At 39.5% G+C, this 15,378-nt stretch overlaps 1 protein-coding gene across 1 annotated transcript in view; it reads right to left on the reverse strand.

Annotated features, from left to right (window-relative positions):
- Nucleotides 1–15,378, reverse strand: part of DGKI (diacylglycerol kinase iota) — a 460,711-nt gene that overhangs the window by 224,660 nt on the left and 220,673 nt on the right. The window contains exons 7-8 of the mRNA XM_030825779.1: nt 12,013–12,084; nt 8,062–8,178 (exon numbers count right to left, since the gene is read on the reverse strand). Of these exons, the coding sequence (XP_030681639.1) occupies nt 8,062–8,178; nt 12,013–12,084 (189 nt within the window). The remainder of the gene's footprint in view (nt 1–8,061; nt 8,179–12,012; nt 12,085–15,378) is intronic.

Consider the following 15,378-nt stretch of genomic DNA (forward strand, 5'->3'; position numbering starts at 1 on the left):
CTGTTTGTTTAAAAGGGAAGAAAAGTGATTTGGAATCATTAATCATTTAATCAGCCAAATGATCTAAGAAGAATGCTAGAAACCACGAGGCTGGCAGGAGCAGTATATATTTGGTGTCAATTAACAATGCTCTAAATGCTTCTCAACCATCTCTACACATTGGCATCACCCAGAGAGTTTTGAAAAATGCTCATGCCTGGGCCCCATCAACTATTCTTTCATCTGTTTGGGGTAAAGCCCAGGCAAGGATACTTTTTAAAAGTTTACCAGGCAACTCTATCACAGAGTGATGGCAGTAGAAACAGGAAAGTGAGGAGACACATAGATTGTGTTAAGCAGAAGATGAACAGAGGCAGGAATGTATGTCCATTATGGACTCTGAATCTCCCGTTATGAGATCAGTGACCTTGGCCGAGTCAGTCAAACTTCTGAAATAACAGTTTCTTAATTTTAAAATGATGGTGACACTACCCACCTCACGGGACAGTTATGAAGTTATAACCAGCAAAGGTATGTGAAGCAGTTAGCTGGGTATCCATCCCACCATAAGCACTTCAGTAAATGTTAGCTCATTCTAAATAATGCCTCATTCTCAGCTGTGTGTCCCCAGCACCGAGCAGAAATTCCTGGCACATAGTGTACACTCGAATCATTGTTGAAATAATGAATACATATTCCTATAATTCACAGCATTTACTGAGCCTCTCCTGATTTGGGAAAGGATCCTTGGTAAGTGAATGCTTGCCTCCTAACTTATTTGTAGTTTTAATTCATTTACTGCCCAGAGCAATGCCAGACACCAAATGCTTGCAGGAACGTGCCATGGACCTGGGTCCTTGACAGGATATCAGCAATTCAACTCCAAGAGACAGATCTAACACATCAGACTAAGACTGTTTCCTAAACTTGTCTGATCACAGAACTCACAGTATTTCAGGTGATTTTGATGATCAAGCACGTATGGGGAGCACAGAGTTGGAAAAACACATTAAAGTAAGGCTTGATGTCTGAAAACAGAGCAGGCAAAGAACTCAATTCTTACAGGGAACAGACACACAAAATGGGCTTTTTTTTTTTTTTTTTTTTTTTAACACAGAGGGAGCAAATACAAGTGCTTCTAGCCTCACCAAACCAAATGCATCTGAGGCCTTCTTCACTTCACAGAACAAGAACAGGGCAGAGACCAAGCACAGTGGTTGACTTACAGTACCTGGGCGCATCTATGTGAGCTCTGAGTAAGCTTACAGCCCTACGGATAGTCAAACACAAAAGATAAATAGTAGGAATTTCACAGCACACCTCAAAATCCCATGGCTCCCTTCTATTTTTGTATAAATACATATCTCCATTTTGTATAAATATGTATCTATCTCTATCTCTAGGAACAGATGGGTGTGAAGGCAGATTTTGTATATGTTTTGACCATGATGAAATAAATCACCTACTCTTGATAATCTACAGGATCGCTTATCCTGCCTGGGTCAGTGTTGTTGAGAGAGTTAAAAGAGCACGCTTTTCGAGAATGTTAAAATTATGTCAAGAAGTTACTGTGTAGAATTGTTGGGGATATATGCAAGAAACCTTTAACACTTGTCCTATGTTCCAAAACAAAGCATCTCTATTATATCAAGGGCAGCTAACTCGGTGATAAAAGCATTCGCTTTGCAAGATCAACACTAAAAACACAGTGAAATGCTGTACCCTCACTTGGATTTTTGCATTCTTCTGATTCCAACAGCAGTCACCCCCTAGACATTCTGTGCCTGCTCTTTTGTTAAAGACCTAAATAAAAAGGCTTTTTGTTTTCCTGTACTTCATACTAGGATAATTTTACCTTGCCACAGAAATAATCCTATCAATAAAATCCTGATCATACTTATGACTCCTTGCTGGGCTATTAAGAAATACTTATGAGTAAATCACTCAACTGTGACTGAAACTTAACTACCTCTTATTAGTCTTCAGGGATTTTTCCAGGTTATAAGATCACAAATGACTGGTTATAATAACAGATCTCAAGAGAAGAGATCTGTTATCTCTTCTTTGTCATCCTAAATAAAGTCTTCCCCCCCATCATATACTGGACAAAACTCTGGTAGACAGTAGGAGAGAGAGTAATAGACTTTGTCTATTAAAGTGCATTCTTACTCTGCTGTGCTCCCATTGTGCCAGGGAACAAAGGCTGCTCTGAGGATGGGCAGGCAGAAGGATAAAGAAAACTTAATCCAAAAGTTATAGACAGGGTCCCAACAGCTCCAACCAGGCCTATTTGACTAAATCACAAGTACTAATGAAGCTTTAGAATTCACCAAAGGAAATGGTTCGGGCAACTTTGAGGCTAATTTACAGGATATTATTGGTCCTTGCACAAAATTAGCTATTACATTTCATGGGTTCCCAGTATTTTAAGAAGATTATCTAACCAGAAGAGATAAACCAAAAAAAGGGGGACTATTATGAAGAAAGCTCATACAGGGCTATGAAGAAATGAATGCAGCATTGTTTATAGGTAGAACATTAGAAACAATATAAATATCCACCAGTAGGCAGATGGATCAATAAACTGGGATATATCCACAGCATGGGATACATACAGCAATTTAAAAAATGAGTTAAGTCTACATATAGTAACACAGACTTTTCCCCAGAATCTTTTTTTACTAAGAAAGGCAAGTTTTAAAGCATTATGTGAAGAATGATTTATTAAAAACACACACCCTTACACTTGAAGTGGTTCTGTGGGTGCATTTACATGCACGGAAATGTACAGTAAAAACTCTGCATATATCATAGGAAGAGACAGGGGAGATGCTTATCATTTTAAATGTTGGTGAAAGGAGACTCTCTTATCTGAGATGTTTAATTTTTACAGGGAGCATATTTATGTATTACTCATGTTACTACAAACTAAACAATAAAAGATTGAGCACTATCATTCTTTCAAAGAAACAAGCTTGTTCCCACTCAGTACTATGAAGTCACAACAGGCTATATTAAGGAAAGAGAATGGAGGATCCATTTTATATTCTTTTTAGAAGATAGGAGAAGCCCAGTGAGATTCATGAGACAGTGACAGTTTGGAAAATTTAGGGGACCAAGTGCAAAATATTTTTTCAAATGGTGTCATCTCATGATACATAAGTTCTTTGAAAGCTTTCTCAACTGTGGTCTTCTACAACTTGACCCCACAGAAAATTCACATAAGTCTCAATCCACCAGCTCCAAGTATATGCACTGGTATTTGAACATCTTTAGCTTGCCCGTCCAATCAAAATATTGTCTAGTAACATTTTCAGTCCAAAAGAGAAACACTGACATTTGTAACTTTAAACATAACTTGGACTTCAAATATATCAACAGATTCAGGCTTGATTCTTAAATTTGGGGTTTTCATTTGAATTATTTAAAATCATCTATCTTCCATTATCTTTTTATTTCTACAAAATAACTTCTTCATCTCTCTAAATAATGAGGTGATGAAACCCAGCAAATCACCCAAGCAGCCCTCACCCCCATTAGCATCAAGGTTTCACACAGCTGCCAATTCCACAGTTGCTCGTGGAGTAAAAATGAAATATGCGGTTTAATTCCAACTCTTTATAAACCATGTCTCCTGACCATAATACGCTCAAATAGATTTCCTTTACTCCTCCTTTTTAGAGTCATTTGTGTAGACACAAATATCCCAGATAAAGCTGACTTTATTTAAAGATCCATCTTAACTGTTCTCAGCAAGTTCTATCAACTTTTACTGTCCTTCTCAGCCCTCATTTCACTGACACTGCCTACATCCTTTAAGGCCAACTACAAATGGCATATTTTCCATTTAGCCTACCGTGATACCCATGACCGAAAATGCTCCATACTGCTTCATATTCACACTGTGTTTATACGTCTTAGGTAGCACTGACCAACCTCCACCTTGGATAGATAGGCCACCTTGGGTGCTGCCCATGGCTGATTCAACCAACCTCTTTGGCCCCTTCCTCTCACCATCCTTTGTGTGTTTCTCCCAAAGATGCATACTGACCAAAAAGTAAACCTTCCTAGATAATAGGAGGCACTCTTTTATTGAGGATTTACACACAGCTGAATTTCTCTTTCAAAATCCACAAACACTCTGCCCAGTGACTTAGATAGTTCTAGCTATATTCCCCACTATTGAGTATACTCTTTGTGGAAATGGATCATGGTGGATTCATCTTTGGACCTCCTACTGTATACAATACCATCTCTGAATGTACTTAAATAAACATGAACTGAATTCAATTAAGAACATCTTCTCTATTATTTATTTTGAAGCAGTATGATAGAATATAGAAACATATACATATGTGTGTGTGTGTGTGTGTGTGTGTGTGTGTGTGTGTGTGTGTGTATCCTCAAATCTGGAAAATCATTTTTCTCTGCTATTCTCCACCTACCTTCCAAATTTTCCATTAGTCACTTCCCAATATCTTAAATGAATTCTGTAATATGTCAACCTCCAAATCATGGCTAAAACTTGCCACCCATGATCTACACACTACAAACTATAGTTTTTACTGTCATCTATGAACAGATCACAGACACAATGACTTTTCTCCTTGTTTTCTTCCTCATGGTTTTTTTATGTCTATAGAATTTAACATTGGTGTCAGAAGAGTTTCAATAGAAGAGTTTAATTGTTCAGTATTACAGAAATTAGTTAAGTGGCTACAGCAAGGTTATTATGAGCCCAGGTAGTATTGGCTCAAAAGTCAGAAAGCTCTTAACCACTGCTGCATTGTCCCCACAAGCTCACCATACATCAGCTTTTAAATAGACTATGGTTCATTGGCTAACTTGCTTGATGGCTTTGAAGCCCACAAAAGGAAAGACTACTAAAATTGTAAAAACATCTGATTCAGCAAGGCTGGCTACAGAAAGATAGTGAGGCAGTGTGGCATACCAATAAGAGCTTGTTTTTCAGAATCAAAATTCCTGGGTCCAAGTCCCATCTCAAACTTTTTAACAACTATATGACCCTGGGTAATTTATTTGACTTCTCTGTGCCTCACAATCCTCAGATATAGAGTGAGAATCACAGGATACCTGCTCATAGGGTACTATGATGATAAAATAAGATACTGAATGTAAAATACTGAAAACTTTCCTAACACATATATATGTTAGCTCTTCTTAGTGCTATTATTATTACATTGTCCTGAATCATAGACGGCAATAAAAAGGTACATGTTGAATAATGAATTTGGACTTTGCATCCAGACTGTGAGCTATAAATCACATATCCCATTAAAAGTAACAAAGACTCTAGAGAAAGGCTGATTCCAAGTACGGACAGGAAATGCATTAAATGATCCTGGGACGTGGTATTGTTCCTAAAACCAAGGAAGCTCTCAAAACCTCATGGCTCATAACAAATGCAGACAGACACCAGAAGAGGTTCCAACTGGTTGGAGATGAAACAATACGAACATAAGAAGAAGAATGATGACAATGTATTGAAAAGCACATAATACATAAAACCATAAGTAATTTCATAATGATACTCTCCAAAAAAACAACCACTACTACATCCTGTAAGGGTTGCTAAGGCATCACCTTATTATTCTGAAAACTTACAAATAAAGGCAAATACTCAAACGTTTGTCATGTATTTGTCGGGATGAAGGAAAGGTCTGTTTTCTAAAAATCATAGCTAAAAAGAGTGAAAATTGGAAAATGACTTCTCGGCAACCCCTAATGCAATAATAGACTTTGGCAAAACTCTTTGATACATAACAATAGATGACCAGCTGATGGTGAACTTTATGATAGATGGATTAGGATGACAGTTCCTGAACCCACTGATTGATCTTAGCATTACTGAGAGTGAAATGGCTGATATCCTCTTCCTGTAATGGCAATGTACTGCCAGTGTATCCCTTATAAAAAAAAAAAAAAAAATTAAACCTAAATATAATTGAGTCTCTGTGTCTAAATATTAGTTTACAAGAAATACGGGCAATAAGAGAAATAATTTGGAAACATGGTATAAGAATCAGCCAAAATCAAAATATGGGAAATCCTATGGGTAAAGTGACCCAATTTCATCAACGGGTAAGTGGCCTGACAAATAATATGGGGTACTGTTCTATACTAAGGGAAGCTTAAGAACTACGTCAACAAAAGGCAGTTGTGAACTTTGGATCCTGACTTGAAAAACAGTAAAAAAGATATATTTTAGACAACAGAAAAAAATTTTAAGGGATTATTAACATGACTGAGATAATGGCATTTGGGTTTTTTTTAATGCTATCTTTTACAGAAGCATAATGAAGTGTTTACAGACTAAGTGGTATGCGGTCTATCATTCCTTTGCTTAACTCTAACTTAACTCTAACTCTATCATTCCTTTGCTTAACTCTATCATTTAACTCTATCATTTTAACTCTATCATTCTTTTGCTAAAAGGAACTCTGCTACTTCAGGATAAAGGTCACAGTTATAAAAAAAAAAAAAAAATCCCTCCACAGTCAGGCCTGAGCAATTGTGTGTTCATCTCCCACACACCCTCTGCACAAACCCTGCACTTCGGTCAAACTAGACTCACAGTTCCACGGATATAATTTTGGACACAGTACTCGGGCCTGTGTGCCATTCTCCTCCCTGCTACCCTCTCTCTACTCCACAGACCTAAATCTCACCCATTTTTACAAAGCAAAACAAAACCCATCTTCTTCATGAAGCCCCCTCCCACTTCATAACAAGATTCTTAAGAGTAAGGATCATGTATTTTACCACAATGCCTACTAGCCTTCCTTATACAATGGAGGTTTTCAATGGAAAGATGTGGATTTAACTGAATGAATGTTTAATGTAAAGCCTTGGAGAGATTACCAAATTTTAGAAAAAAAAATTTTAAAGTAGAAATGTTAAAGAGATATAAAAATAAAAACTGGAATTCAGTACACTTGAATTTCAAATAGCAATACTATATATAATTTGTTTTATCACCTTGGGTAACTCATTTAACATATCTTGGCATTTGATTCTAAAATATAAAATGAAGCACTAGGCTCCTCATTTTTTAATATGTAGACACTATACTTGCCTCTGGAAAAAAATATCCCAAGGGCTTCCATAGACTATAATTTTATTCGTAAACATTACTCATCAACAGAGTCTAAACTTTATATAAAACACACAAAGCAAAACAGTATCCTTGATCCACCAGTTTTTAAATAAACCTGAGTCAATGAGAATGAATTACATGATGAGTCTGAAGACCACAGGAAGTAGGACTACCATATCATTTAAAGGTATTGCACTTGATAAGTCTTCCTACAGTACCTGCACCCTAAGGGAGGTACAGTCTCTCTTCCCATAGCATTAAAGATCTGCCATCCCATAAACTTGAAGCTAACTGTCAAGGATGTATAGTACAAAGGCGGAAACATTTTATTTCAAAGATTATGACCTTGTCAAGAAACCACTAAGGTTTCCCTGAATACTGAGGTGGATACTCACAAGGACAGGAAGTGCATTGGGGAGAACACAGAATGAGATTAGATATTAAGAGAATAAATTCTACTTTGCCTTAAGAAAAAAAAATGTCGCTCTCTAAGCAGGCCTGTGTATTCAGGAAGGTCACGATTCATGGTCTGCCTTCCAGGTTGGAAGTGGCAGGAATCAACCAAACCATGAAGCCTGCACAGTTTGCCCTCACATTGACCCTCTGGGAATGCCCAGGCTGGAAGAGAACAGAGTTGTATAAGCATCAGCTATACCCACCACTAGTACTCAATGAAACTCGGAAGAGCACCTATCAAAGAGAATATCATTAGCACATGAATGATGAGGTAACATTCCTGCTCTAGAACTTTGAATTCATTAGGATGGGGAGGCTGGTTCCATGAGCGAGCCCAACGTGGAAAAGAGATGGGCCAACGGAATGAACTGTGGAAGCTAGGCACAGGGCCTTGGGGATGAGTGAACAGAGGTCATAGGAACCCAAAGACTAGTCTGGGGAGAAAAGCACGAAGCAGCAGTTCATTTTTCTCTGCACTGGCCCAGCAGCACCAGAGTCCTGGCAGTTACCTGAGGTTTCTTCACCTTAATGATCCAAGTGGGTGGGACAATAACAGCAGCATGAGCCCCCAGGGAGCAGGGTTCTTCAATGTGATGCAGCATGAAGCAGGTCACCTTATTGTGAAACTGAAGAGAAAAATAAGCCAGTAAACAATTCTGGTCAAAGAGTAATGCTGCAGCAAGAAGGGATAAATATGTACACGCACGCACACACACACACACACACACTCATTACATGCACAAAAATAAATATGCATGCACACATGGGCACACACTGAGGACTGAGGACATGCTTTCCTCATCACCACCCAGCCAGCCCCAGGAGCTTAGAGACCAGACTTCAAATTTATTCCAGTTTACAAACTTATAACATTGATAACAAGAAATCAGTCTAGCAGGATGAAGCCTGCTAAAATTTTCTAATTGTTGCATGGAATATTTACTTAGAAGTTTTAGAGTCTTGGAGGGTTCTATTAATCCTGATTTTGCACAAAATGTTCACATACACTTCCCTTGACCTGCGCTGGCCATGGACTTTGTTGATTTAAGATAACGTTAAGAAGGAAATGAACAGGCAGAAAGGCAATGCCTACCGCCTGCCTTTCCTTTTTCTATCATAGATATAAATCCTCCCAGGTTGTCTTTCCGGTTTAGAGAAGGCAGAAAAGAAGCATGATGTCTCTTCTACAGAGATGAAAATCCCAGAAGTAACAAAGTACAAAGAGATTGCTTCTGTTCGGTTTGTCTGGGACTATTAAAAAAAATACAATGACCCTATTACTCTGGGCAAATCTAAAGTGATTTTTGCTTTTGTAAGGAAGTAAATGTAGGCTAACGATCATAACAATACCACAGTATTAGGGTCTTAACTGAATACCCCAACAGTGACCCTCAGACTGGTGACCTTAGGCCAGTCAAGTTTTCAACCATCTTTTGTGTGACTATAAAGTGATAGTGATGTGTATTAACATTTATTTTTCTGAAAAAGAAAACTAAAATCAACATTATGCAATAATTATAGGCCTTAAATTTTAATCATAGTGATTTTAAAAATTTAACCTCAGTTTCTTCTTAGATTATACTTCACATAACTATATAATTTATCATTTTAACTGGAACAATGTTAAAAGTAAAAAGTATCACTGATAATAATTATGTTGAAAACACAAACACAAATTAGGACCGTCTCCACAAAAAAACTGGCAAATATGTCCACCCTAATTACATAACATTAGAGAGGTTTTTTTTCTTTTTTTTTTTTTTTTTTTTTTTTGAGATGGAGTCTCGCTCTGTCACCCAGGCTGGAGTGCAGTGACACGATCTCGGCTCACTGCAAGCTCCGCCTCCTGGGTTCACACCATTCTCCTGCCTCAGCTTCTCCGAGTAGCTGGGACTACAGGCGCCTGCCACCACGCCCGGCTAATTTTTTTGTATTTTTAGTAGAGACGTGGTTTCCCCGTGGTCTTGATCTCCTGACCTCGTGATCCGCCCACGTCAGCCTCCCAAAGTGCTGGGATTACAAGCGTGAGCCACTGCGCCCGGCCGAGGTTTTTGTTTTCATTCCTACATGTCTTCAAGATCTGCTGTGATCCAGTGGCTAATTATTAATCAAGCAATTGTGTATAAAATACTGATAAAATAATTAATAATTCTGCCTGCCACCAGTTATTTGTGATCTGCAAACAAATATGCCAGATAAATATTAACATTTGAATTCCTTCTTTAAAAATTGCTTTTTTTTCTTGGCAATTCAGATAAACCCTCAAATGTATGACCACTGCATTTCTAAAACGTTACGGATGGCGGAGACTGCCTATGTGAAGTCTCTCAATGAATACTTGAGTCATCTCTACTCTAGAGACTCAGAGGTACGTCCAAGATTGCACGGTTTTTAAATGATGGAATCAAAACCCCAACCCTGGAAATCCAGGTCCCAAACCCCATATTCTTTCTCCTGTACCATAAAGGGTCACATATTTATTTGCTTGTCTGACATCAAATATCCTAGAAGGGGTTCACCTGGACTGTGAAAACATATCAACCACTGTAATTTGTGTTCGAATCTTTTGTATCCATTGTCCCTACAAAAATCACCTTCTACAATGTGCGAAACTGGGAAATTCAAAGATAGGTGGAACTGACCAAAGCTCTACCACAATGGTCAGGTGAAAGTTGTCCTTTGTAGTGATTCAGTTGGACTACAGATTAATAGAAAGAGAGCACACATGTTCATTGTAAAGTGGGATTGAGTTTCCAAATTAATTGAATCTGGATAGACCATCTATCCAGGTGTATTCTATACACCACAGCCTGGCAGCTACACAGGGCAGGAGCAGATGCAGCCGATCTGAGCACACCACTGTCCAGAAGGCTACCCCACCAGTGGGGTCTCACCAGATTAGAAGAACCAGGAGCAAAGATAGCAGCACTGGGGACCCCAGGACCGCAAATGGAGATATTGCCTTGCTGGTACAATTTTATTCAATAACTAGGATGGCCTTATATTTGTGCGCACATTCTTGAGCAGATGTGAAATGATTATTTGTGTAACAACTAACTGAAAGTAAATGAAAATGCCAGGAATAAAAAATGTCACAGGATTGTGATGCAGCAACACTGAGCTTTCCAGACCACCGAGTCTCGATCTAGTGACAGCAGGTTCTTCTGACATGTAGGGGCTAGAGATATTATTAAGTTGAATTGTATGGAACTGACAAAATGTAAATGGTTTTGACCCACAAAGTGTCAATTTCTTATGTTTCAACTAAATGCGTCTGTTCCAGCCCCATGGCCTGTGTGGCTAGTTTAACATGATGTAGTGGCAGGAGTTTTCTGCAAACCTTTAACCTCACCAAGACACCACAGCCTTTTCTTTGCAGGTACCCTGTGCAATGAAGGGGTTATATATTCCAACTTATTCAAAAGAATAGGGAGATTGAGAAATTACAGCAGGCATCAGCAAACTTTTTCTATAAAGGCACAGGGAGTAAATATTTTAGGCTTATGGGACCATCCACCTCTGCTGCAATTACTCGACTCTGCCATTATAGCATGAAAGTACCTATAGACAATACATAAACGAGAAACACAGCCACAGACAATATATAAATAACTGGGCGTGGCTGCATTCCAACGAAATTTTATTTACAAAAATAGATGGCAGCCAGACTTGGCCTATGAGCTGTAGTCTGCCAACAGCTAGGTTAGACTATATGTTATCTGGTAAAAGAAAGAACAGGTACACAGGTACACATGTACAAACAAATAAGAAAATGTAGCATCTGGTACAGACAGAGGAATTACGCTCTAAATAAAGTGGGAGAAAAGGGTAGATTGAAGAAAAATAAATAGGGACGTTACCATCAGATCCTAATGAATACATATGTTCAAATGTAAGAAAGAGCTACATTTCAGTGAGTGTACAGACAACATCCAAACCTAAAAAAGCATACAAGAACCACTCTTCTTATCCTCACACTTAGCCCCAAAATAAAAAGTCATGCACATTAAACATTAAAACCAGAAGAGCTAGGATTCCTGTCCACCTGTGTTGGAGGGACCTCTTATGTCATATGTTGCTTTGCTTCTAATTTGCACCTTCCTACCATAGGAGGAGTTCTCAACAATATAGAGGCACTGGGCAGAAAATGCGGTCTAGGAGTGAGAAGTCCTCAATTCTAGACCCAGTGGTAGAATTAGGGGAGGATTTTCTAGTCTTTGATCCCAAGCTTCAATCTATATAAAATATAGAAGTTAATTTATCTCTCTAGTGTATCCCAGCTCATCTATGCTATTGTTCTATAGTTTCAGTCTGTCTTTCTTCCTCCAAGGATCCTATATGAGAAAAGCAATACATTAAATTAGGAATGCCTTCTACTTCCAGGGAGGAACTCAAATAATGACATAAATGTATTTCGACAAAACATGAGCCCACGTTGCTTTATTTCATCCCAAACTTACCGCCTGCTTGCACCAGGAACAGCTGATAGCCACAATCTCTTTACTGTGGAAGGAGAACTTTTGCTGGAAGCCCTGGGATATTAGGACAAGAGACAGATAATTTAAAACCACCTCAGTTACAGCACACATTTGCCCTCCTGAAGTGCAATGACGTGAATAAGGCCAGAACTGTCACCCATCACTGGAGGTAAGTAGAATTGCAAAGGCCACATTGAGCACCACACTCTCCACTTTCTGCCTGCAATGATTTTCTAATCCCGAAGCATTTCAAGTGAGAGAGAGAGGAGGTGCTGGTATTTCCTAGACCATCTACTACTCAAAGTCAGCCACACAAAAAGAGCTTTTGAAAAAATAAATGTTGTTCTGATATATTTTTATTATAACCAAAGGAAAAGCCATCATTGGTTCACATGATCCTGTATAACAATAATTCATCTCAGAGGCTCTATACAACTTTAGCATCCGAGAACCCAGAAAAAAAAGAAATGAAATATCAGAGAGACAATAACTGGATCTCCGGGCCTGGGAGAAGTCCAAGGGTGTAGTAGTAAATTCAGACACTTTCATAAGCCCCTTGAGATGTCTCCACTCAAAACAAGCAGCTTTTAATTTTTATTCTTTACCAGGAAGCAATGAAATCAATGAAATGGTAAACCCAATCCTCCTAAAGGAACAAACTGAATTACTTTTCCATCCAGAACAGAAGAGGTGATTTTCGGCTGCTGCTGTCCCCAAATAGTGGCCAGAGAGAAGTATGTAGTATTGCACAAAGAATTTTTTTAGCCTTCCCAAAGCTCATCCATTTCCCTCTGCCTGTGAAATCTAAACCCAAACAAAAAATTCAAAGCCACAATAAAAAATGTTGAAACAGAGTTTTCGTAAGTTGATCAAAAGAAAACAGAAAGATGTGATAGGCAGGAAAGCTATTCAAAGCACTGGCTAAGTCTAGCTTAATGTGTACAGATAATTTTAAGTTGAAAATCAATTACCACATTAATAATAAATGAAATGTAAAAACCCCACAAAAATACAAAATTAGGGGTGGGGGGGTGTAGCAGTATCGGGGGGGGGAGGGGGGGGGGGAGTTGCAGTGCCAGATGGCCATGATCCAGCTGAAAAGACTTCAAAAAAAAAAAAAAAAAAAAAAAAAAAAAAAAAAAAAAAAAAAAAAAAAAAAAAAAAAAAATTAAATGATGTCCCAATGGCATTTTTCAGTGCCCATAATCCCTGCCTATCTGCAGTACTTTATATACTACCGAGCATTTCCTCCTATGGAACCTCTCTCGTTTTTGTTTTGTTTTGTTTTGTTTTTGAGACGGGGTCTTGCTCTGTTGCCCAGGCTGGAGTGCAGTGGCCCAATCTCATCTCACTGCAAGCTCCGCCTCCTGGGTTCACACCATTCTCCTGCCTCAGCCTCCCAAGTAGCTGGGACCACAGGCGCCCGCCACCACGCCTGGCTAATTTTTTGTATTTTTAGTAGAGACGGGGTTTCGCCGTGTTAGCCAGGATGGTCTCAATCTCCTGACCTCGTGATCCATCCGCCTCGGCCTCCCAAAGCGCTGGGATTACAGGCATGAGCCACCGCACCCAGCCTTCTTTCCTCTCTTGATTTCCTAATACACTGTCCCAGTTCTCTTCTACCTCTCCAGTCTTCCGTATGTGGACAGACGACCAGGACTGGTTTCACTACTTTTGCTCCAACCTCAACTACCACTTCCAGAGACATGACCTTAATGTCAGACTCTCCTGGATTTTGAAAAATGTATCCATCAATACCTCCTTCTCAAAAACCTAAGCGCTATTTTCACTCCCTGTGCAGAAAAGAGTTAACATAGCAAGTCAGACTCCTTAAAAAGGCTGCTTGCAGCTGGGTGTGGTGGCTCACACCTGTAATCCCAGCACTTTGGGAGGCTGAGGCAGGCAGATTGCCTGAGGTCAGGAGTTCAAGACCAGCCTGACCAACATGGGGAAACCCCGTCTCTACTAAAAATAGAAAAGTTAGCTGGGCTTGGTGGCAGGCACCTGTAATCCCAGCTACTTGGGAGGGCTGACTCAGGAGAATTGCTTGAACCCAGGAGTCGGAAGTGGCAGTGAGCCGAAATCGTGCTACTGCCCTCCAGCCTGGGGGACAGAGCAAGACTCCATCTCAAAAAAATAATAATAAAATAAAAAAATTAAAAAAAATAAAGAAAGGCTGCTTGCAAGGTTGGCCCTTGGTTGGCATCTGGGAACCCGGATTGCAGGAGGGTTGACAGCACAGTTAAGAGTGTCTCATTGGGCCTAAACTGTTCGCACAGGCTGGGCATGGTGGCTCATGCCTGTAATTCCAGCAATTTGGGATGCTGAGGTAGGCAGATTGCTTGACCCCAGGAGTTTGTGACCAGCCTAAGCAACACAGTAAGACCTTGTCTCTACATTAAAATTTAAAAAAAAAAAAAAGAAAAGAAACTTTTTGCACAAACAATGTAGTTTTTGCTGAATATCTGCTGTCCTTCTGGAAGTCTGGAATTTTATTATGTGCAATGCAGAGACCTGCATACCCAACCCTTTGGCCCACTAGACTCTGTGTCCTCTTGTAAGCTGTTCTGTTGAGGCAGTTGCAACTCTTATGTGATTATGTGAAAAGTGCTTATGTGAAAAGGCCTCAATAAAAACCCTGGACACTGAGTCCAATATTCCTTCCACATGTGTTTCACAGTACTTTGCTGGAGGAATTAGGCACATCCTGTGTGACTCTCCTGGGAGAGGACTCTTGGAAGCTTGTGCCTGGCCTCCTCCAGACTTTGTGCCATGAGCCCTTTCCTTTGTTGATTTTACTTTGTATCCTTGTGTTGTAATAAACTATAGATGTTAGCACTATACACTGAGTCCTGTGAGTCCTCCTAGTGAATCACTGAACCTGGGGTGGTCTTGAGGACCCCTGATATGCTCCTCTTCTCCCAGATAAGGACTCTTGCTATTTCTTCTTCTGTCAATGACAGTATCTTTTCCCAAGAAAAAAAAAAAGTGCTTCTGACACACACACACACACACACACACACACACACACACGAACTTAAGCGCTGCAGTTTGATGTCCATGTGTTTACTACTACAGGGCCAGCAACAGCCCCCACAGTCCCCAACACCTGAGAGTTGCAACTGCCTAAACAGAACAGCTTGCAAGAGGACACAGAATCTAGTGGGCCAAAGGGTTAGGTATGCAGGTCTTTTCAAAGATGATACTAAGCTGTTCAATATGAAATGAGATGGCACCAAAACTGCAGAAATGACTTCACATTGCAGCCATTTGAAAAGTTCCTCATCATCCCCCAATCCATTTTTCAGGGAGCAAAAAAAAGGCTACAGCGACACTTTGTGGCTACTG

The sequence above is a fragment of the Nomascus leucogenys genome, chromosome 13, assembly GCF_006542625.1.
Source record: "Nomascus leucogenys isolate Asia chromosome 13, Asia_NLE_v1, whole genome shotgun sequence".
In the NCBI taxonomy this organism is placed as follows: domain Eukaryota; kingdom Metazoa; phylum Chordata; class Mammalia; order Primates; family Hylobatidae; genus Nomascus; species Nomascus leucogenys.